Here is a 23,211-nt window from a genome sequence, read left to right as displayed (position 1 = left end):
ATACACAAATGGAGAGTTTTTAAGTGTTTTAAACATCTTAGAGCTGTGCACTTCAACGTGGTTCCACTGTTTCTCCGTTTTGCAGTATTCAGTTTGAGCTAGGGTAGGCAGCAGGACCCTGGTGTGGGGAAGCGAACATGGATAAGCCAAGGGAATGTGAAGAAGAGGGGGAGTGGCTGCTCTGGCTTAGGTCCTACCTAAACGCCTTGGATAAAATATGCATTTAGACTGTGGCTTAATAACATTGAGATTCCACAATTATAATTTATATTTTTTAGTCCCAATTTCACAACTGGATTGCCAAATAGACTTTCTGTTGTAAGTGGCTCACAGATTCTTGAGAAGTTAGAGTGGACATGTGCTCTGCGCAGGGGTTGGTGGCATTATTTCAGTGGCTTCACTTTTGAATATATTTGTGTGCATGTGTGTGTTGGCAAAGACTGACCCAGGGCGTGGCCATGCTAGGCAGGCAGTCTGCCAGTGAGCTGCATCCTCAGTCCTTGGATAAATATTATAATCACTCCATGTTTGAAAGATACTGGGAAGATTTTAGCTTAATTTCACAGATTGAGATTGATTTACCAAACCAACGTAAGGAAAAAAATGAAAAGTATTTTATAAGTAAGAAAAACCATTAACTGTAGAACTAATTTAAAATTTTAGAGTCTGCCCCAAATTCTCCAAGAATTGGAAGTCCACTGAATCCAAAGAAACACACTGAAACAAGTCACCTTCAAGCAATGTCTAAAGGTCTGTCTACCAGCTTGCCTGACTTGGACTCAGAGCCTTGGGTGGAGGTGAAAAACAGGCATCGCCCAGTGAAATTAAAGGTAAGTTGATGCAGAGGGTGAAGGGCGACACCTTTCGGGAATTTTCTATTGTCAGATACGTGTGTAAAATTGGGAAAGTTCAAAAATGTCAAATCTGGAATTGTTGGCTTTTAGAAGAAATTTATGAGTTACTCTATGTGCAAAGTAAGTTGTCTAGATTTTTAAGGAATTTTGGGGGTCAAACCTAGGGACTTTTGCATATGCTGGACACATGCTCTACCATTGAGCTACCCCCCCCCCCCAGTCCCTCATCTTTTATTCTTGAACATGATTTAAAAATAAAGTTGAAACCCCAATTTTGAAGATATACCCTTGGTAATTACTTAGAAGTTTCTTAGGACCCATATCAGGTATAAACATTTTTGGGTGATTTAATGTACAGAAGGAAAAGATGAGGGTTGATTTATTGGGGATACATGAGGAACTCAGATGGATGTTGCAATAGAAAAGGGCCATAGAAAACATTCTTGTGCTGGGCACAGTGGTGCCCAGTCACTCAGAAGGCTGAGGCAGGAGGATCGCAAGTTTGAGAGGCCAGCCTCAGCATTTTAGCAAAGCCCTAAGAAACTTAGTGAAGCCCTATCTTGAAAAATGAAAAGGGCTGGAGATGTAGCTCAGTGGTAAAATGCCCCTAGGCTCAATCCCCAGAGAAGATTCTTGGGCTGCTCAGGCCCTGTTTCTGACTGGTGGTAGATACATGAGTACATGAGTTAATATGTGATAGAGTTGATTTGATCTAAATCACAAAGGAGACAGGTGGTGGAACATATCTGTAATCCAGCTACGTTGCAGGCTAAGTCAGGAGGGTGGCAATATTGTGTATTGAACCCAGGGCCCTGTGTGTGCAGAGCAAGCACTTTATCACTGAGCCACATCCCCAGCCCTTTTATTTATTTATTTGATAGAGCATCTCACTAAATTGCTCAGGGTGGCCTTGAATTTGCAGTGCCCTGCAAGGGGACTCAGGGATCAAGGAAGAAACTTGGCATCATCCTTGTGAGGTAAAGAAGGTTCCGAAGGCCGTGGACTAGTCCTGTCCTGGGCTTAATTTCACATCTCTGGGCCTTTGTTTTCTCCCTGGTAAATGTCACTGTCATGTAAAGGAGCTTCTAAGACCAGCTCAAGTCTAAATGGGTGTTTGATCCTTCTTTTACTCAACTTTGTGTTCTCTTTGGTTTTAAGTTTTACTTGGCCTTTAACAATTGCTTTTTACTTACAGTGCCAAAATAATACTGGCTTATTTTCTTTTACAATTTAGCTGCTAAACTAGTAATTCAGGATACAAGCTTGATTTTTTTTTAATGAAAACAGAATTTTTAATAACATTTCACCCCCAATATTAATTCAATGTGCAGAAGAATGATTTATCTTCTAGTTATTTGGTAGATAAAACTAGCATACTTAGTTCATTCATATTTGTTAAAATCTTTTGAACCATATAAACTTGGCATTTTTGTAGAAGTAAAATATCAACTATTTCCTATGAATCTGACATAGTTCTATAATGTGGTTACGTTTTACATGTAGTAAATCCTAAGAACACACACATGCATGTGCACACACTCGGCATGCCTGTGGTTCTTCTCAGATGCATGCAGAGTACCTGAGGATTAAATGACCCTGGTAATGACAGAGCCGATGATAACTTAAGAGGGATTTAAACCCAAGCCGTCCAACTCTAAAGCATGCACATTAGCCATCATGCTATCTTGTCTACAATTTGGGGTCATTTAAGGAATAAGCCTATTTTTCCTGCATGTTCAACTCAGCTTGTAGATTCTGGTCAGTTAAGCAGTAAGTGTGAAATTGAATGCTCTGACCTACACTGGCGGGTGGGCGGGTAGTGCTACAGGTTCTGTGGATGGAGCGAGGTCTTGTGGCTTACCAGTTCCTCCTCACAAACATGAAGCACGGTAAGGTCAATTCGTGGGTCACAGTGCTTTCTACACAAAGGTATGCCTTGGGCTTCCGCTTATGGGTCATTGAAAAACTTAACTTCATTCTGATTTCTTTTAATTTAATTGGCTGTCATAAAGTGAAATCTGATTTTATGTTTGTGTTGAGGTTTAAGAGAGTCTTTTATATAGAAATGTAATGTAGGAAGATTATCTTCCAGTTAAATCTTTTTCAAAATGTTTGTTTAGTTGTAGATGGACACAGTACATTTATTTTATTTATTCATTTTATGTGGTACTGAGGATTGAACCCAGTGCCTCACATGTACCAGTCGAGAACTCTGCCACTGAGCCACAACCCAGCCCCAGTGAAATCTTTTGAAATTGGAAATTCAGTATTTTTAATTAATTCTTAAGGTTTGAGTTTATAGACTCCCTCATTCTCTTGTTAATTCTCCAACTGCCTTTCATACCTCATGCCCAGTTTGAATGAGAAAAGTCATACATATATAACGCAGGTGATATGTACATATATGTAATTAAAGATGCTGAATTTCTTAATGCATCTCTATTTTATATGGGTGTGTGTGTGTGTGTGTGTGTGTGTAAGTAAGAGACCTGAAGACAGCTCCTGGTTGTATGGCTGTAGAGATAGCTTGTGCATATTAAATGTTTGTTGTGGGCCAACTACAATGCTAACCAAACAGCCGTTCCCCCCAGCATTGATTTTTCTTATACCACTACCAGATGGTGTTTATTTTCAAAGTTGATGGGGCAATTTTTATATTAAATACCAATTTCTTCCTTCAGGAATCAACACCTGTACCTGAGGAGGCATCAGATCGACTGTATCTTCCAGAAGCAGAAGAACTGGATTTCTTATTTGATGAGGAAATGGAACAAATAGAAGAACGAAAAAACACAATTACTGATTGGTCTGATAACGATTCAGATTATGAAATTGACGACCAAGATTTGAATAAGATTTTGATCGTAACTCAGACGCCACCTCACATGAGAAAACACCCTGGAGGAGATCGAACAGGCAGCGCCTCGGCTCGGGCGAGCATCACCTCGGAGCTTGCCAAAGTGATCAATGATGGCTTGTACCATTATGAGCAGGACCTGTGGACGGAGCAAGGTGGAAACACACCCGCCGTCGCACAGGTAATGACTTCCGGCCAGTGTCCTTCTGTTGGTAGTTTGTCTTGATTGTGTGTTGCTGCCTATGTTTTCTTAAAATTGAGGTTTATTTTATGAAATTTTGAATGTAAATAAATTATATTGTATTTGAAAAATTCCTGGATATATATTTGATAGTCATAATCTGACGAATACTTTAAAATGACAGTGTAATGAATACTGTACTTACGAAAAGTATCAGCACTCACTGACTTAAAACCCTTGCTTTTTTCAGGTGAAAATAATAAGAAGGCTCCTTCTCATTTGAAGGAATTAAAAACTGAAGTTATTATGCCAGGTCTTTTTCCCCCTTGTCTGGGATCAAGTCCAGGGCCTCACCTATGCTAGGCAAGCGCTAGACCACTGAGCCCCAGTAAGGAAGGTTGAGCTTGCTTGTTCCTCCCTCCCTGCCCGCCCGCCCGCCATGAGAGCTAGCAGTCACGGGAGGGCTGTGTTCAGGCTCGACTTCCTCTGCCTACCCTAAGGTACGCGCACTGAGCTAGTGGAGACGGTGTGGACCAGCTGTGGAGGACTGAGCTGGACAGCGGCCTCTTTGTCCTGTCCGTCCCATGCTGCTAGGGACACAACTTGAAGCCTTGTTCCAGTTTTTGTCTTGCCCTTCACCCCAGTCCCGGCCTCCATGTAGGTGTTAAGGTAAATTATAAGAGTGAGCCAGAGCAGTTCACTAGGCACAGCTGTTTCTTCCAGTGGTACAGGTAGGAATAAAAATAGGATCACCTTTTGCCCTTAAAGCTATCAAAAAAGCCCCATGGCTAAGTATTTGTTGTGGGGATAGAAGAAGGAGGGAAAGTTGAGCAGCATGTCCTACTAGGAAAGTGATTGATTATGGTAACAGTTGTGGTTGTCCAAGGAGAGCGAGCCGTGGTGGCGTGGACTGGCCTGCTGTCCCTGGGCTTCAGGTCAGGGGGCCCCCCGTTTCCCGCCTCTTCTCCAGCCACAGCCCTTTTGAACAGCCTCTCTCAAGCTGAATATGTCAAGTGACTTAGAGCCTCAACAGTCTCTGCCTGTGCTTCGTGAAGTTCAGGGTTGAAGGTCTTGCCTGTGTACATATCACTATTTGATTCATGAGACTTAGGTTCTAGGGGTAAGGTCTATCTCAAATCCCTTTTGGAGCAGAGATGTAATAAATTCTGCTAAATAATAGGTTAAAAATGGGCTCCCTCTATTCCTCCCTTCCCTGCATTGCCTGGCTTTTCATCCTAACTTGAGTTCCTGTGTACCATCCTGGTTTGTTTCTGCTTTTCTGTTTGAGCACATGACAATAAGATCCACGAGGCTAGGCTTTTTAGTTTATTTTGTTTACTAATTAATATCTCTAGGGCTAAAACAGTTTCTGGCACAAATACTGTTCAATTCTTATTTGTTAAAGTGACAGATGAATTATGGGTGAAACATTATGCACTAATCAAAGGAACCTACTGCATACTAGTGGTTCTATGGGAAAATATTTTCAGAATTCCATTAGCAATCTTGCAAGCCAAGTTGAGAAACATGGCACTCATAGGCAGTTATCTATGTCTTTTAACTGAGGAGTAGATGGTAAAGTTAAGCATTAGGTGATACTGAGGCAGTTGCTGACCTTGTCCATTAAATGACCAGGGGAAAGTAATCTTAACTATATAGCTTTAAGCCTCATGGGTATGTTCGCAGATGTATCTCATCTTGACCTGATTCTTACCTGCATTTCAATCATTTAACTCACTCTCCTTGGTTCTGATTCTGTGCTGAACATGTAACTTCTGATCAGACTTTCACTTTCCCAGTGAGTCTCTTTAGAAGGGAGGAACTCGGCCATTTAACGTCCACATCGACTGAAGACCTACCGTGTTCCACAGGCAGTGTGGTGCTGGGGGACTGAGTGAAAGGAAACAAATAGTCTCTCTACACACCTAGAACTTGGGGAGTGGACAGTAAAATAAGCTCACAAATCATGATGCATTTTCTAAAGGAAAAACCAGTAGATTCCTGGTAGTCAGGGAATCTTGAGAGTCACATGAGGGTGCACCTGAGGTGTGAGAAGGATTGACTATGGTCGGTGGGGAACAGTTTTCCAGGAAGAGGGTGCAGTAAGTGTCCTGGTCCCCACTGGGGAGGATCGGGCGACTTTAGAAACCGAGAAGTCAGTTGTCTATAGTTGATACAAAAGGTGATTGTGGCTCTATTGGTAGGAGTTATATCACACTAGGTAGGATGGGCTGTGCTAAACAGTGTGGAATTTATCTCAAGTTCAAGGCAGGGTTTTTCACGGGGCAGTGGTTTGTGATCCAGTTTTTGTTTTTAGCAGACCTCTGGGTTGCTGGACCAGTGAATGGATTGCATGGGGAATTAGTAGCCAGAAGAAATCCTGGTGGGAGGTTCTCAGGAAGCTAGCCATCGAGGGGATAGATGTTGGTAGCTGAAGGTACACTGGTGGCAGAGGATGTGGAGAACCCTCCTGGGTCTGAGCCCTGATGGGGGTGTACAGGGAAGTGTGTTATGGAAGCCTCAAGCCGGCTCCCGGAGGAGAAGATAATCAGGTGCGTCAGAAACTGGGTGGGCTGAATTGGACAGGAATCAAAGAAAGCCAGACTGATGGGCAGCTGTCACGTGTCCAGAGCTGTGTTGAACTAGACCAAAGACTGGGTATAGGCTGTTTCTGACATGTCCCTTACTGCCTACGACAACTAAAATGGCCATCTAACAGAAGCATCTACTTAGAATCTCCAAGGATCTGCAAGGTAAGGTATTATTAAAGCAGTAGAATACTCAAACCAGTTCTGCCGTGAAAGCCACTGTGGGACTTGAGCTTAGTAGCTTTGCAGAAGTGCCCAAGGTCAGGGATTCCAACGGGAGCCTTGATTTAAATTAGTGCCCAGGGCTGGGGATGTGGCTCAAGTGGTAGTGCGCTTGCCTGGCATGCGTGCGGCCCGGGTTCAATCCTCAGCACCACGTACAAACAAAGATGTGGTGTCCACCAAAAATTGAAAAATAAATATTAAATTAGTGCCCAAAGGAACACACTGCCAGAGAAGGAGAAGTTCATGTGCATTTCCACTGGTTCTCCCAGGGAACTTTAAAGGATATTTCCTTGATTGTGCTGAGCAGAACAGGGAGGAAAATAATTGAATTAGAAACTCATCATACAACCAGAATGCACACTGCCTGGGTGACTGCAGTAAAGTTACAGTGATTGTAGCCTCTAAGTTCCTTAGACACCTACCATATGCAAACGTAGATCTGTTTTGAAGACATTCACCTTCATCCTAGACTAGGAGGTATTTACTTAAGTTATTTTATAAAGAAAGTGACAGCTCACAAAGTTAAAAAACAAGGACGTGACATACCACATGTGAAAATGAGCAAAAATAACAGCTAGCAGAATCAGACGTTAACACAAGTGAGATAGTGAATTACTAAACAAAATATAGGAGTACCATGTTTACCGTATTGAAGGAAACAGGAATGTGTAGAGAAGAAGAAATTCCAAGAATAGCCATAGAATTTCTGGAAGTAGAAAGAGAGCAAAGAAGGACAAGGAGAATATATGAAAAGACAGTACAGAAGTATCTACACAGTCTTGGCAGTTGTTTTGTAAGTTTCAGATCACTTGTATAAGGGAACATCGAGTAGGTTTTATTATAAAAACCTTTTATATTTGAAAAGGTAAGCAAAAAATGAACTTGAAATGGTGAGTGAGAGAAAAGGTCTAGAATGCACACATAGTTAAGAGCTTCAGAAGGAGGGAAGAAGGAGAATGGGGCAGAGTTGGTATTTTAAGAGGTGACAAATAGGGCCTGTTCAGAACTGAGGAGAGTACTACAAGTACTCTGAAGCCCTCCCCGGGGGGAAAAAAAAACAGATCACTTTCAAGGAAAGAAGAGTCACCAGACGGTGGACCCCTGACTTCTTTTTTTTCTTCTTTTTGGTGGTGCTGGGGATTGAATCCAAGGCCTTATGCATCTGAGGCAAGCACTCTATCAACCGAGCTATATCCCCAGCCTGCCCTCTGACTTCTCAACAGTAATAGATGAGGCAAACACAATGGAATTATAACCTTACTGTGCCCAGGGCAAATAACTCTAGCTATAATTGTATTCCTTGCAAAATATCTTTTAAGCAAGAAGGCACAATAAAAAATTTTTCACCAGCAGCGTCTCATTAAACAAAGTACAGAAGGTAGCACAATCACCCTCATTAAACAAAGTACAGAAGGTGGCACAATCACCAGACACAGTGGCACATGCCTGTGATTCCAGCAACTGGGGAGGCTGAGGCAAGAGGATCACAAGTTTAAGGCTTACCTTGGCAACTCAGTAAGACTCTGTCTCAAAATAAAGGGGCTGGGGTTTGGCTCGGTGGTAGGACGCTTGCCTAGCACGTGTGAGGCACTGGGTTTGATTCTCAGCACCACATATAAATAGCGGAATAAAGGCCCAATGAACAACTAAAGAATATTTTTTAAATAAATAAAAAATAAAAAGGGCCTGGGGATGCAGCTCAGTGTTAAAGAGCCTGCCTAGTATGTGCAGGTCCCTGGGTTCAATCCCCAATACTTAAAAAAAAAAAAAAACAGCAACACATTATTCCAGCTGCCAGAGATTCAGAAAGGACAGCAGAACAAAACAAGTGTAAATGTGAGTAAGCCTAAATGAATTGTTAATGCGTAAGATAGTAGTTTTGTCTCACAGATTTAATAGCATACTGAGAGAAAGCAGTAAGTGAATCTAGTATCTATGGGTAGTTTTACATCTGGAAAAGAGCACTGGTTATTTTTAAAGTTAATAAAGTTCATGCTTCAGTTTGAAGCACACTCATTTATAAACATGGCGGACATGGGGCTGGGGTTGTAGTTCAGGGGTAGAGCACTTGCCTCACACATGTAAGGCCCTGCATTCGATCCCCGGCACACATAAAAATAAATAAGTGAATAAAATAAAGACATTGTGTACATCTACAGCTAAAATATATTTTTAAAACAAACAAAAAACCATAGAGGACATAACCTTTAAATTAGAGAGGAAGCACGCGGGACGAACAAGGCAGCAGAGAGGGCTGAGCACTCTGGCTTGAGCAAGGCCGGGTTCATGCCCAGCCCTGGGAGAAAATAGAAGAAAGAACAAAAAGAAAAGGCAAGAAGGGTGGGCCAGTCGGGCCTAGAGTGCAAAAACAAGGTGGTATATTTAAACTTTATATTTAAACTGGCTTCAGTGAATAGATTGTAGCAGTTTGTTAAGTACAACCAGTTGTTTAAATGTGGCGTGCCAAAAAGACCAAAAGAGCAGAATGTTGCTTTGCAGCAACTGACAATCTAAAGTTCATATGGAACATTGAGGGACACAGAAAATCCCTTCAAAAAAAGCAAAGGTGAAGGACTCACACTTTCTGATTTCAAAACTTACTAAAAAGCTACAGTGACCAAGACAGTGGCACTAGCATAAAAATGAACCTGTAGATCAATGGAATAAAATTGAGGGTTTAAAATAAAGTATATGTCTGTTCTCAACTGATTGTTAAAGTGTCTATTCCATTTGGTGGGGAAAGAGTAGTTGATTCATTAAGTGGTGCTGAAGTCAATTGGAGGTCCATGTACAAAAAGAAGAACTTGGACCCAACTCACATCATATAAAAATAAATTCAAAACAAACTACATATTTAAGCATTAGAGCAAGAATTATGGAATTCTTCTTTGTTGTCATATTGTTTTTGTGGTGCTGGGGATCAAGGCCAGCCCTTCACCTGCTAAGCTTTGGCTCTGCCGAACTGAGCCACACTTCCCGGCCCCTTGACTAATCTTTGATAAAGGCAATACAGTGAAGAAAAGATAGTATCCTCAAAAAATGGAGCTGGAACAACTGGACTTCCACATGCAATCAAGATGAGACACACCATTCGCAACAATTAACACAAGGGGATCGTAGACCTAAATGTAAAATACTATAAAACTATAAAAATCCTTAGACTATAAAAGACCTTGGACTTCATGTGACTTTCTGTACAAATCAAAGCATCATCTATGAAAAAGATGATTGATAAGCTGGTCTTCATCAAACTTAAAAATGTACATAAGGCACTGTAAAGAAATTGAGAAGACAAGCCAAAGACTGAGAGAAAATAGCAAAAATATGCAGCTATACAGAGACTATGCAAAAACAACCGACCTAATTTAAAAATGGTCAAAAGATGCTAAACATATGGCAAATAAGAATATGTCTTATGTCATTAGGGAGTCATAAATCAAAACAGCAGTGAGATATCTGTTAGGACAGCCGGAAACCAGAATAGTGACAACCAAATGCAGATCAAGCTGTGAAAAGATACAGATGAGCCTTACATTCATCACGGAGTTAAGAAAAACAGTTGAGAAATGCTACATACCTACTCTATGTTTCCAGAAGTATGGCATTCCCCAAAAGTATAAAGACAGTAAAAAGATCAGGGATTGTGGGGAGTGGGATGAATAGGTAGAGCAGAGAGGATTTTTAGGGCAGTGGAAGTATTCTCTGTGAAGCTGCAGTGGTGTGTACGTGTCACAGCTGTCAAAGCCCAGAGTGTGTACCACCAAGCATGAACCCAGTGTGAGCTGAGGACTGCGGGAGTGGTACCCTGTCAGTAGGTTCATCACTGTAACCGTCATTCTGGCACCGCAGGTTACTGCTGGGGGAGGAGGTGCTTGTGTGGCTGCAGGGGCTAGATGAGAATCCTCTGCTTTGTGTTCAGCTTTGCTGTGAACCCAGAACTATTCTAAAAAACGAGATATTTAAAAAACACATTAGGATAAAATACTTGCAAATATACATCTGGTAAAGGACTTGAATTTGGACTGAGGATATAGCTCAGTTGGTAGAGTGCTTGCCTTGCATGCACAAGGCCCTGGGTTCAGTCCCGTTACAAAAAAAAAAAAAGACTTGTATTTGGAATATATCAGGACAACGCAATAAGATAACTCACTTTAAAAATGGACAAAGAACTTAAATAGACATTTCTCCAAAGAAGATATACGTAAGGCCAATAAGCCTGTGAAAAGTTGCTCTGTATAAGTACCCATCAGGAGAATAAGTCCACAGATGTTCATTGTAGCATATAAAAAATAGTGAAAACTCAGATTTTCAACAACTGATGAATGTGGTAGGTACTTCCATGTAATGGATATTTGGCAATCAAAAGTAATGAGATACTGAAAGACGCTACATCGTGAAAACATGCAGTAAGCGAGAGGGGCCAGCCATAAGGGACCACGTAGTGTATGAGCCCATTTATATGAGATGTCCTGAACAGCCAGATCTGTGTGCACAGTGTAGGCTGAGACAGGAGGATTGCAAGTTTGAGGCCAGCTTCGGCAATGAGAGCATTTATCTTAAAATTACTGAAGATGTAGCTTAGTGGTACAGTGCTTGCCTAGCATGCTTTTGGCTCTGGGTTTGATCCCCAACACCCCCCACCACCCCCCCAAAAAAAAGGGAAAAGCTTCCTAAAATTGGGTTGAACAGCTAGGGGCTGTGGTGGGTGGTTGGGAGAAGTGTGAAGTGATGCTAATGGACATTGAGTTTCTTTGGGGGATGATGAAAACATTCTAAAATTGCTTGATAATGGTTGCAAAACAATATTAAAAAATGACTGAATTTTACACTTCAGTGAATTGTACCATAAATGAAATATATGTTACTAAAGGAGTCATTAAAAAAAAAAAACATAAGCTGGGTATGGTGGGGCATACCTGTAATCCTAGTTACTTGGGAGACCGAGGTTTGGTGGAGCCCAGAAGTTCAAGGACAGCCTAGACAGCATAGTAAGATCTTGTCTCAAAAATAAGTAAATAAATGGAAGAGCATCCCATGTTCATGAATGACTCGATGTTGTTAGTGTGACAATACTACCCAAAGCAATACCTCAAATAGCTAAAACATTCTTGAAAAATTTGGGTTTGATCCCCAACACCCGCACCCCCCCAGAAAAAGAGTTTATAAGCTTTTGAAAAGATACTCAAATTTACCACGCAGTATACAAATACAGGTCAGTTGTGCAAGTGAAAATCATGATATTGTCCATTCAAATGTCTATTATTGAAACTAAGTGTTAAAAAGAATGTGGGGAATCTGGAATCCCATACACTGTTGATGGGAATGTAAATTGGTGTACCCAAAGTGGAAAATTAAACAAAAGCTATGGAGGAAAAAAAAGTTAACAAGCAGAAATATTATGTTATCGAGCCATTCCAATTCTATGTATATATCCGAAATAATTGAAAGGACCTAAAAGAGCAATTTACACATCCTTGTTTATAGCAGCAGCATTCGCAATAATCAAGAGGTGGAAGTAATCCAGATGACCTTCAATGGGTGATGAAACAAAACGTGGTATGTAAATAGGGTAAAGTATTATTCAACCTTCAGCCTACACAGGAAGGAAAGCCTGCCTTACGCTACACAGGTGAACTTGATGGACTTTGTGTAAGGGAAATTCTCAGAAAAAGACAAATACTGCATGGGTTCACTTACGAAATCTCTCAAGTGGGGAAATTTGTAGAACCAAAATGAAAGGTGATCACTGGGAGCTGAGGGAAAGGTAAAATGGGACACTGTGGAACAGGTAGAGGGTTTCCATTTTGCTAGGTAGAAGAGATCTGTAGCTGAGCATACTTAACACTATTGAACTGCACACTTTAAAAAGTTAAGATAAAGTGGTATGCTTTCTTCACCCAATTAAATTTAAAAAATTGAAATCCTAACACTCTCAAACACAACAAAACAAAAGAAATATACTGATATCAGAACAGATTTAACAAAGAAGGCTTGGAGGCAGAGAGGATTAATAATGCTGAAATGTGTCATGTTATAAGAGCTGAGGTTCATCGGGAAGGTAGAATTTAAAAATCAGTGTACTTAATATAAAAGCTTCAGGTATATGAAACAGATTAATAGAACAAATCTACACTCACAGTGATTTAATTTACTCTAATTAAATACGGGCAAATTAGGCAATAAAACAGGGTTATTCCAGAAACATCTCTGTGCCTGGGAACAGCAGAGTATATGTTCTCTTAAGCATTTCTCTGGTTCTTTGACCTATATTGGTTTATAATGTGAATTTCAACTAGGGGAATTATGCTAGTGGTTAATAATAAAAATGTGAAGGTAAAGTGATAATTCCCTCTGTACTTGGAAACAATGATATATTCTTAAATAACTCACTGCTTAAAATAAGTAGCAGAATCCAATGAATTGTGTCAAACACACAAAAGAGGTTTAGTCATCCCTGGGCTTAGTTTTTTGAAGAGACTAAAACTTAGGACAAAGAAGAGGAAAGTGGATGCTTCATATGAAAAAATGAGAGATGGTATTAATGTTCATGTAGCTATTTTGAAAGATGGTTTGGGTCAAATTTGAACATTTACATTACAGCAGACTTTTAGAAAAAGATGCAAATTTCCAAAACTGGATGGAAAAAATTCCAAATAATGAAATAGCCATTTTTTAATTTTAAATTTTACTTTTGATGTTTTAATTTTTTATTAGAGATTTATGGTTATACATAGTAGTTGGGTTCATCCCAAACTCATAAATGCATGGAAATCAATTTCAGTTCATGATCCCCATTTTTTCTCCCCCCTTTTTTCTTCCATCCTCCCCTCTTCCATTCTCCTTCCTCTACTAGACACCCTCTTGCTCATCTATTGTGTTTGGTTCTATTATCATTCATATATATATATATATATATATATATATATATATATATATATATATATATGTGTATATTTGTAGATGGACACAATACCTTTATTTATTTTTATGTGGTGCTGAGGATCAAACCTGGTGCCCCACAAGATGCGAGGCAAGCCCTCTACCACTGAGCTGCAACCCCAGCCCCTGGCTCTGTTATCTTATCCTTCCCTCCCCCTTTTCTTTATTTTATTTCAGCTTCTGAGTATGAGAGAAAACATTTGACCTTTGAGTTTCTGAGTTTGACTAATTTCACTTAGCATATTTTCCATATCCATCCATTTACCAGCAAATGTCATAATTTTATTCTTTTTAAAATGCCATAATTTAGTTTTTTAATTGGCTGACTAGAACTGCATTGTATATGTGTGAGTGTGTGTGTGTGTGTGTGTGTACACACACACACACACATACATACCACAACTTCTTAATCCATTCATCTATTGACAGGAACCTGTGATGATTCCATAATTCAGCTATTGTGAGTTGAGCTGGTATAAACATTGAGATGGCTCTGTAGCTACAGTATGCCGATTTTAGATCTTTGGGGAAAATAACAAGGAGTGGGATATAACTGGGTCATATGGTGATTCCAACCCTAGGTTTTTGAGGTCTCTGCATACTGCTTTCCAGAGCTGTTGTACTGGTCTGTAGTCCCACCAACAATGTACTAGTGTTCCTTTCTCCCCACAAACTCACCAGCATTTATTATGGTTTATATTTTTTATATATTGCCATTCTAACTGGAGTGGGATCAAACCTTAGTGTGTGTGTGTGTGTGTGTGTGTGTGTGTGTGTATGTATATATATATATATATATATATATATATATATATTGCTTTTGCCTGATTGCTAGAAATTTTGAGCATTTTTTTGTATATTTATTGGCCTCTTTTTTTTCCTATTGAGAAGTTTCTGTTTAATTTTTTTGCCTGTTTATAGTTAGGTTATTTGTTTCTTTTTGAGTTCTTTGTGTTTTCTGGATATTAATTCCGGATATTAATTCCTTATTGGAGGAGTAGCTGGTCAAAATTTTCTAATTCTGTAGGCTCTGTCTCCATAGCTGGGCAGGAACTTTTTAGTTTGATGGCATCCTACTTGTTATTATTGGTTTTATTTTTTGTGTGTGTGTGCTTTCGGGGTCTTATTAAGGAAGACTGTACAGCACCTATATGATGGAGTGTTGGCCCTGTGTTTTTTTCTAGCAGCTTTAAGGTTTCAGGTCTAATTCTTTCTTAAATCTTTGAATTGAGAGTTTTGTGCAAGGGTGAGAAAGAGGAGTCAAATTTCATTTTTCTACAAACAGCCATCCAGTTTTCCCTGTGCAATTTGTTAAAAGGCTGTCTTTTCTCCAAGATCTACTTTTGGCACCTTTGTAAAATATCAGATGGGCTATAGGTTGTGTGTTTGTCTCTGTGTCTTCAATTCTATTCCATTGGTCTTCATGTAGTAAAATTTCAGATCAGTTATTGTGATGCCTCCTGCTTCACTTTTCTTGTTTAGTATTGCTTTGGTTAATATGGGTCTTTTTTTTTTTTTTTTTTAGGTGGGGTGCCAGGAACTGAATTCAGGGGCATTTGACCACTGAGCCATATTCCCAGCCTGATTTTTTTTTTTTTTAAGAGGCAGGGTCTCACTGAGTTGCTTAGTGCCTTGCTTTTGCTGAGGCTGGCTTCGAACTCATGATCCTCCTGCATTAGCCTCCCAAGCTGCTGGTGCTGGGGTTACAGGTGTGTATTACCATGCCTGGCTTATTCTGGGTCTTTTATTCTTCCAAATGAATTTAACAATGTGTTTTTTTTCCTAATTCTGTGAAGAATGTCATTGGTATTTTGATGGAGATTGCATTGAATCTCTATATTGCTTTTTTGGTAGTATGGCCAATTGGATAATATTGATTCTGTCTCTCTAAGAACAAGGGATGCCTTTTCATCTTCTAAGGTCTTCACTTTATTTCTTCAGTGTGTGATTTTTATTGTAGAGGTCTTTGACCTCCTTGGTTAGATTAATTTCCAAGTTTTGGTTTTGTTTGTTTTTGAGATTATTGTGAAAAAGACGATTTTCCTGATTTCTTCCTCAACTGAATCACTGCTAGAGTATAGGAAGGCTATTGATTTGTGGGTATTGATCTTGTATCCTGCTACTTTGCTAAATTCATTTATAAGCTCTGGAAGTCTTCTGGTAGAGTTTTTTGGATCGTCTAGATATATATCATATCAGTGGCAAAGACATAGTTTAACTTCTTTTTCTATTTGTGTCTCTTTGATTTTCTTTTCTTGCCTATTGTTCTGGCTCATGTTCATAGGACTACATTGAGTAAGAGTGGACAGCCTTGTCTTGTTTCTGAATTGAGTGGAAATTCTTTTAAATTTTTCTCCATTTGATGTGGTGTTGGCTTTGGGATTGTCATAAGTGGCCTTGACAATATTGAGATTTGTTCCTTTGATCCCTTGCTTCTCCAGTATTTTTAAATTTTTTTGTAGTTGTAGATGGGCAGCATGTCTTTATTTTATTTATTTATTTTTTAATGTGGTGCTAAGAATCAAACCCAGTGCCTCACAAGTGCTAGGCAAGCGCTCTGCCACTGAGCCACAGCTCCCAACCCTCTCCAGCATTTTTAACATGAATAGGTGTTGGATTTTATCACAGACCTTTTCTGTATGTATGTATGTATGCATGTAGATGATCATGTGATTTTTGTCCTTAATCACATTGATTGAATTGTGTATGTTGAAGCACTCTTGCATGCCTGGAATGAAACCCACTTAATCATGGTGTATTATGTACTTGATGTGTTTCTGAATGTGATTTGCTAACATTTTATTGAGGATTTTTGCATCTGTGTTCATTAGGGATATTGTTCTTAAAGTTTTCTTGATGCATCTCTGTCCGGTTTTGATATCAGGTTATACTGGCTTCATAAAATGTATTTGGGAGTGTTTCCTCCCTTTCAATGTCATGGAATAGTTGAGAAAGACTGGTATTAGTGCCTCTGTGAAGATCTGGTAGAACTCAGCTGAGAATCTGTCAGGTCCTGGGCATTTCTCTTTTTGAAGGCTTTTAATTGCTGTTTCAGTTTCATTACTTAATATTGTTCTGTTCAGGTTTTCTATATCTTCCCAGTTCAATTTGAGCAGGTTATTTGTGTCTAGAAATTTGTCAGTGTCTTTCAGATTTTCCAGTTTATTGGAGTATAAATTTTCAAAATAGGATCTGATAATCCTCTGGATTTTGGAGGAGTGTGTGGTGATGTCTCCTTTTTTACCTCTGATCTCATTGATTTGCTATTTCTCACTCTTTCTTTTGGTTAGTTTGGATAAGGAGTTTGCCAATCTTATTTATCTTTTCAGAGAACCAACTCTTTGTTGCATTGATCCTGTGAATTGTTTTCTTATTCTCAATATTATTGATTTTGACTATGATCTTAATTATCACCTGTCTTCTAGTGGTTTGGGCGTTAGTGCTTCTTTTTCTAAGGCCTTGAGATGGAACATAAGCTTATTTATTTATGATGTCTCCCTCCCTGCCTCCTTCTATCCCTCCCTCTCTCCCTCTCCTCCAGCCCCTTATAGTACCAGGGATTGAAACCTGGGGTCCTTATCTGAGCCACATCCCCACCCATTTTTATTTTTTATTTTGAGACAGGGTCTCGCTAAGTTTCTTAGGGCCTCACTGAGTTGCTGAGGCTGTCTTTGAACTTGCAATCCTCTTGCCTCAACCTCCTGAGCTGCTAGAATTACAGGCATGCACCGCTGTACCCAGCTCTAATTTTTCAACGTATGCACTCAATGCTATAAATTCTCCTCATAGAATTGCTTTCATGTGGTCCCAGAGATTTTGATATGTTGTGTCTTTGTTCTCATTCATTTCTAAGAATTTTTAAATTTCTGTTCTCTATTTTTCTATGATCCATTCTTGATTTAAGAGAGTATTTTTCAATCTCCATTGAAATGACACAGTGTTTATGTCATTTCTGTTATTTTTCTTGTTGATTTCTGGCTTCATTTCATTATGATATGATACATTGGGTTATATCAAATTTTTTACATTTGCTAAGATTTGCTTTGGTGGCTGAGAATATGATTTATATTGGGAAAAAGTTCCATACACAGTTTGGAAGAAGTTAAATCCATCTGTTTTGAGATGGAATATTCTGTAGATGTTTGTTAGGTCAATTTGATTTATAATGTTGTTTAGTTTGGAGATATCTTTATTGATTTTTTTTGTTTGATTGACTTGTCCTCTGGTGTTAAGGGTATATTGAAATCCCCCAGTATTATTGTATTGCGGACTATGTGGGATTTAATATCATTGAGTATTTTTTCCATGTATTGGGTGCATTGACATTTGGAGTATTAATGTTTACTCTGGTTATATCTTCTTGTTGGATTGTCTCCTTTAGTAGTATGTAGTGGCTTTCTTTGTCTCTACTGATTTAATTTTTGCTTGAAATCCACTTTGTCAGACATGAGGATATGAGAATAGCTACTCCTGCTTGTTTTCTTGGACCATATTCCTAGAATATTTTTTGCCATCCTTTTACCTGTGGGTGTCTTTGCCTATAAGTCAAGTCTCTGGTAAACAGCATATGGTTGGATTTTTTTTTTTTTTTTTTTTTGAGCCATTCTGCTAATCTGTGTCTTTTCATCAGGTGTTAAGACCACTCAACATTAGTAAGGATATGTATTTGTGGTTCCCTGACATTTGTTTTTCTGCTAAATTTTATCCTGTCTTGATTCTCATTTAGTGGATTATTCTTCTATTGAACTTCCTCTGTTTGTGGGCTTTGGGAATTGGTTTTTAGTTTCTCTGTGTGAAGTGTATCTTTGAGTATTCTTTGTAGTGCTGGTTTAGTGCTTATGAATTCTTTTAGTTTATTCTTGTCATGAAATGTTTTTATTTCCTTTTTGAATTTGAAACTGATTTTTGCTGGGTATAGTATCCTTGGCTGACAATTGTTTTCTTTTAGGGTTCAGAATATCTCATTCCAGGCCCTCCTTATTTTTGGGTCTAAGCAGAGAAATCAGAAGTGATTTCTGATTTCTATTGGTTTACCTCTAAATGTGACCTGATGTTTTTCTTTTATGGCTTTTTTATATTCTTTCCATGTTGAAAACCTAGAGAGTGTCTGCATTGCGGGAAGCAATAGTGACTTTTAGGACTTCATTTCCTAATAGTATAAAACAGTAATGCAGTTTCTGTGGCTAGCATAAGAAAGTGTCACAATTTTGACAATTCAAAACAAAACACACTCTTGTGTAGACCAGACGTCTCGGTAAGCTGGTGAGCTCAGCTGGGCCTGTGCTGGCCCTCACAGGCTGTAGACTGGCACCCCTGTGCCTGTGCTCTTGTCTTCAGCTTTTGTGTGATGAGCTCACTCATCATATTTAGTGCAACAAGAATCGAGCCGTTTTTTTTTTTCTTCAGATATTGGGAGAGTAGTCACTGCTTAAAATGTGATCTATGAGAAGGATGACAGGGCTATTAAAATGAAGAAAAAACAATTTTAAAAAGTCTAATATTTACAGAAATGTCTATATGTTCAACTCATACCCATTACCTAACTTCCAAACTGTCTTTGCAGTTTCTCCTTTGGGAAATTTTATAAAATGTCAGGTTGGAATGTAGCAAAGTTGAATTCTTTCTGGCTGAGTGTAGGGCCTGCATTTCTTTCCTGACTCTGGAGCCTCTCATTTCCATGAGACCCTCAGTACTCCTGGCAGAATTGCAATCTCAGTCTTTAAACCAGCAGCAGGACAAAAATCGATCTCTTGGCATCTCTCATTTTTCCTTCTATTGCTTCTCTCCTGTCTGCTACTTGAAAAAGTTCTCTGGAAAATCCAGAATAAGATGCCTGTTAAGATTTGTGATCTTAATTACATCTGTGAAGTTATTTTTTGTCAGTGTAAAGTAACATAATCATACCACCAGGATTGAGGGATCTGGATATCTCCGGGGGCTGTCCTGCCAGTGAACCAGAGGGCAGATTTTCAAGAAGGTGCTCCTGACCTTGGGGGAGAACATTATGTTTTATAACCACTTGATGGAAAGACATAAGGCAAGATGTTGAGAGGGAGCATCAGAGTTCATGTGTTCAAAGATTCAGTATGGTAAGGTAGTTGTCCCCAGGTGGAAAGTCAGTTAAATTCTAATAGATTTTTTTTTTAATTTGTTCTAGTTTGCTGTACAAGACAGTAGGATTCATTTTGACACATCGGACATAAATGGAGTATAACTTCTCATTCTTCTGGTTCCAATAGATATTTTTTGTTTTTTAGCAGTGCTAGGATGGAAGCCAGGGCCTTGTGAGTGCCCTGCCAGTGAGCTGTGTCCCCAGCCCTTCAATAGTTTTGCTTTTTTTCTTTCTTGAACTTGACACTTGAGTCTAAAATTTGTAGGGAACTATGATGGACAAAAAAACTGAAATCCCTCCTAAAGGCAGGGGACATGTTTGAATATATAAAGTAGGAGCGGAGTAGGAAGTCCACAGTTCTGCCAGTGTGGACATTTGTTAAATGGCAGGCTTACAGATCAGTGAAGAAGGAGATTTGAATTTTCCTACCTGGTGCCAGAAAACTTGTTTGCAGCGGGCAGCAGGAAGAGAATGAAACCACTGCTTATGTGGCATTGTTAAGGGAAAACAAGATCTTCATGACCTCAGAGTAGGCAGATTTTCTTAAGGCTACACAAAAAAGCAGTCTTAAGGGACAGGGTTGATGAAATCAATACAAAGAAATTTTCATTAAAGTATCTAAGAGTCCACAAATTGAAAAAAAAAAAAAAAAGATGAATTGATCATAGAGAACCAATCAATGAAAGTCACAGTAGAATACTGGTTCTAAGACAGGGAACCAGCATCAACAGAGGAACAGATTGAAAACGTGGAAAAATGGTCAGTATTCATCAAGGAGATGAAAATTAGTAGTTCAATAAAATATTTCATAAGATCCACATTAACAGACTTAAAATTTTGTCAGATGCAAGTTTGGGACTATTAATTTGCCTATGGGATAAAAAATGGTAAATCACCCTCTAATAATTCACCATTTCCACTCAGGAATGTATTCTCAAGATGTGCTGTTCAAACATGGAGCCTTTCACCACACGTGGTTTCTGAGCCCTTACAATGTGCTTGACCCGAATTAAGATTTTTAAATATAAAATACTGGATCTTGAAGATCTAGTATAAAAAGAATAAAATGCTTTTGTTTTTAATAGTTATTACATATTGACATATTGGGTTAAAATATTAAAAATCTACCTGCTTCATATATATATGAAGTAACTTTTAGGATTTCATGTCCTAATAGTATAAAACAGTATATATATATATAATTTTTAAAGTATTTTTTGGGAATTTAAGATTGCATTGTGTTTATATTGAACAGCACTACCCTAGCAGAGCTCAGAATTAATTATTGGGAGCAATATATGATGACAGAATAAATTTCTCATATTCTAGTTGAAAAATAACCAAAATGTCCATTGGTACTTGACTGGATATGAAGTCATTTAGTAACCAGTGTCATACTATATAGTGGTTGGAATAAACATGGCCACGAATCTTTATGCATACCACACATCTCAGTACTTAAGTGTAGCAGGTTAAATGAGGTTATACAGAGTGTGATTTCCACAGAGCTCAAGACAGAGAAGGCTTTTTCTCCCACAAATATACAATCAAAGGAGGTTACTTACGAATTTGATATTCAGAATAATTATATTCATTAAAGAATTCCACAAGAAAGGTAGATAATTTAGAAGTCGAGAGAATATATTTGGAATGTATACAGTCAAAAATGATTTCCAGGGGCTGGGGGTGTGGCTCAGCTATAGAGCACTTGCCTAGCATGTGTGAGGCACTGGATTGTATCCTTAGCACCACATAAAAATAAATAAATAAAGGTATTGTGTCCATATATACCTAAAACATTTTTTAAAAAGATTTCCAAAATGTGTAAAAAAAAGTTTTATGATTCCATAAGCAAATTGAATAATAAAAAAACATGCTGTTCCATTAAAAATTGGGCTAAAGATTTGCATGGAGTTTTGCAAAAGTGGATTCCAGGTGGCTGTTAGGCAAGTGGGAAACACCCTTCCTGTGAATCATGAAGATGCACATTGAAACTGCAGTGAGGTGTTTCTTGCTACAATGTTATCTTCTCAGTATTTCCCTTTCTGTGTCAGCCATTTCTGCTCCTTGTTATTTCTTCTTTTCTGCTTACTTCAGGTTTAATTTGCTCTTATTTCTGTTTTCTTAAATTAGACACCTATGTGATTCATTAATAAACTTTTCTTCATTTTACATAGGCATTTAAAGCTCTACATTCCCCATTAAGTACTGGGGCTGTAGCTTAGTGGCAGAGCGCTTGCCTAGCATGTGTGAGGCACTAGGTTTGATCCTTAGCACCACATCAAAATAAACTGATAAAATAAAGGCATGCTGTCTATCTACGACTACAAAAAAAATTGTTTTTTAAATTCCTCTTTAAGTATAGCTATATCTGGCAAAATCTGATGTTGTTTGTGTTGTTGTTGTTATTTTGGTGGTGCTATTGGGGATTGAATCCATAGTTACTCTTATCACCGAGGTACTATATGTCCAGCCCTTTTTAAAAAAATTGAGCAAAGTTTCACCAGGTTTCTGAGACTGGCCTCAAACTTGTGATCCTCCCGCCTCTGCCTCCAGGTTGGCTGGAATTACAGGCATGTACTTCCGTGCCCAACTTGGGTTTTTGTGTGTGTGTGTGTGGCGGGGTGAGTTACTAGGGATTGAACTCAGGGGCGCTTGACCACTGAGCCACATCCCCAATCTGATTTTGGATTTTATTTAGAGACAGGGCCTAACTGAGTTGCTTAGTGCCTCACTTTTTGCTAAGGCTGGCTTTGCACTTGCGATCCTCCTGCCTCAGCCTCCTGAGCTGCTGGGATTATGGGCATGTGCCACTACGTGTAGCTGCATGCCCAAGGTGGAACTGTTGTTCTTACTATTCATTTTGGACATGTTGTTTTTGAACATTCTGACTCATAGATTATTTAGAAGTATGTTTTAAATTTCTTAAGTATTTGAATGATTAAAACATACATGCCCATATTTATAGCAGCATGATTCACAATAACTAAACAATGGAACCAGCTTAGGTGTCCATCAGTGGATGAATGGATAGGGAAATGTGGTATCCCACAGTGCAGTTGAATAAAATGAGGTAATATGCAGGAAGATGGATGGAACTTGACAACATTACATTAAGCAAAATAAGCCAGATTCATAAGGTCAAGGGTTGCATGTTTTCTCTCATATGTATGTGGAAGCTGGAGCAAAAAGGAAAAGAAAGGTGGGGGGTCTCATGAAAACCAAAGGGAGGTCAGTTGAGTAGGGGAGAGGGACCAGGGGAGGGAGGAGAGGAGGGAAAGGGAAATACTGGGGAATGATATTGGCCAAATTACATCGTTATATTGTGTGCATGTACAGATACGTGATGACAGGTCCCACCATTATGTGCAACTATAGTGCACCAATAAAAACATGGAAACAAAGTATTTTTATTACGGGAAAATGCACACAAGCATGTGAACTATTTTGAAATG

At 38.9% G+C, this 23,211-nt stretch overlaps 1 protein-coding gene across 4 annotated transcripts in view; it reads left to right on the top strand.

The window, feature by feature from the left end:
- The window catches only part of Larp1b (La ribonucleoprotein 1B), a 91,224-nt gene that overhangs the window by 30,085 nt on the left and 37,928 nt on the right, over positions 1 to 23,211 (top strand). For all 4 annotated transcript variants that reach the window (XM_071614683.1, XM_071614682.1, XM_071614681.1 and 1 more), the window contains 2 exons: positions 664 to 830; positions 3,536 to 3,892. In XM_071614683.1, coding sequence (XP_071470784.1) covers positions 664 to 830; positions 3,536 to 3,892 — 524 coding nt within the window. The remainder of the gene's footprint in view (positions 1 to 663; positions 831 to 3,535; positions 3,893 to 23,211) is intronic.

Source organism: Marmota flaviventris, chromosome 7 (genome assembly GCF_047511675.1).
Source record: "Marmota flaviventris isolate mMarFla1 chromosome 7, mMarFla1.hap1, whole genome shotgun sequence".
Lineage (NCBI taxonomy): Eukaryota > Metazoa > Chordata > Mammalia > Rodentia > Sciuridae > Marmota > Marmota flaviventris.
This window is presented reverse-complemented; position numbering and strand designations above follow the sequence as displayed.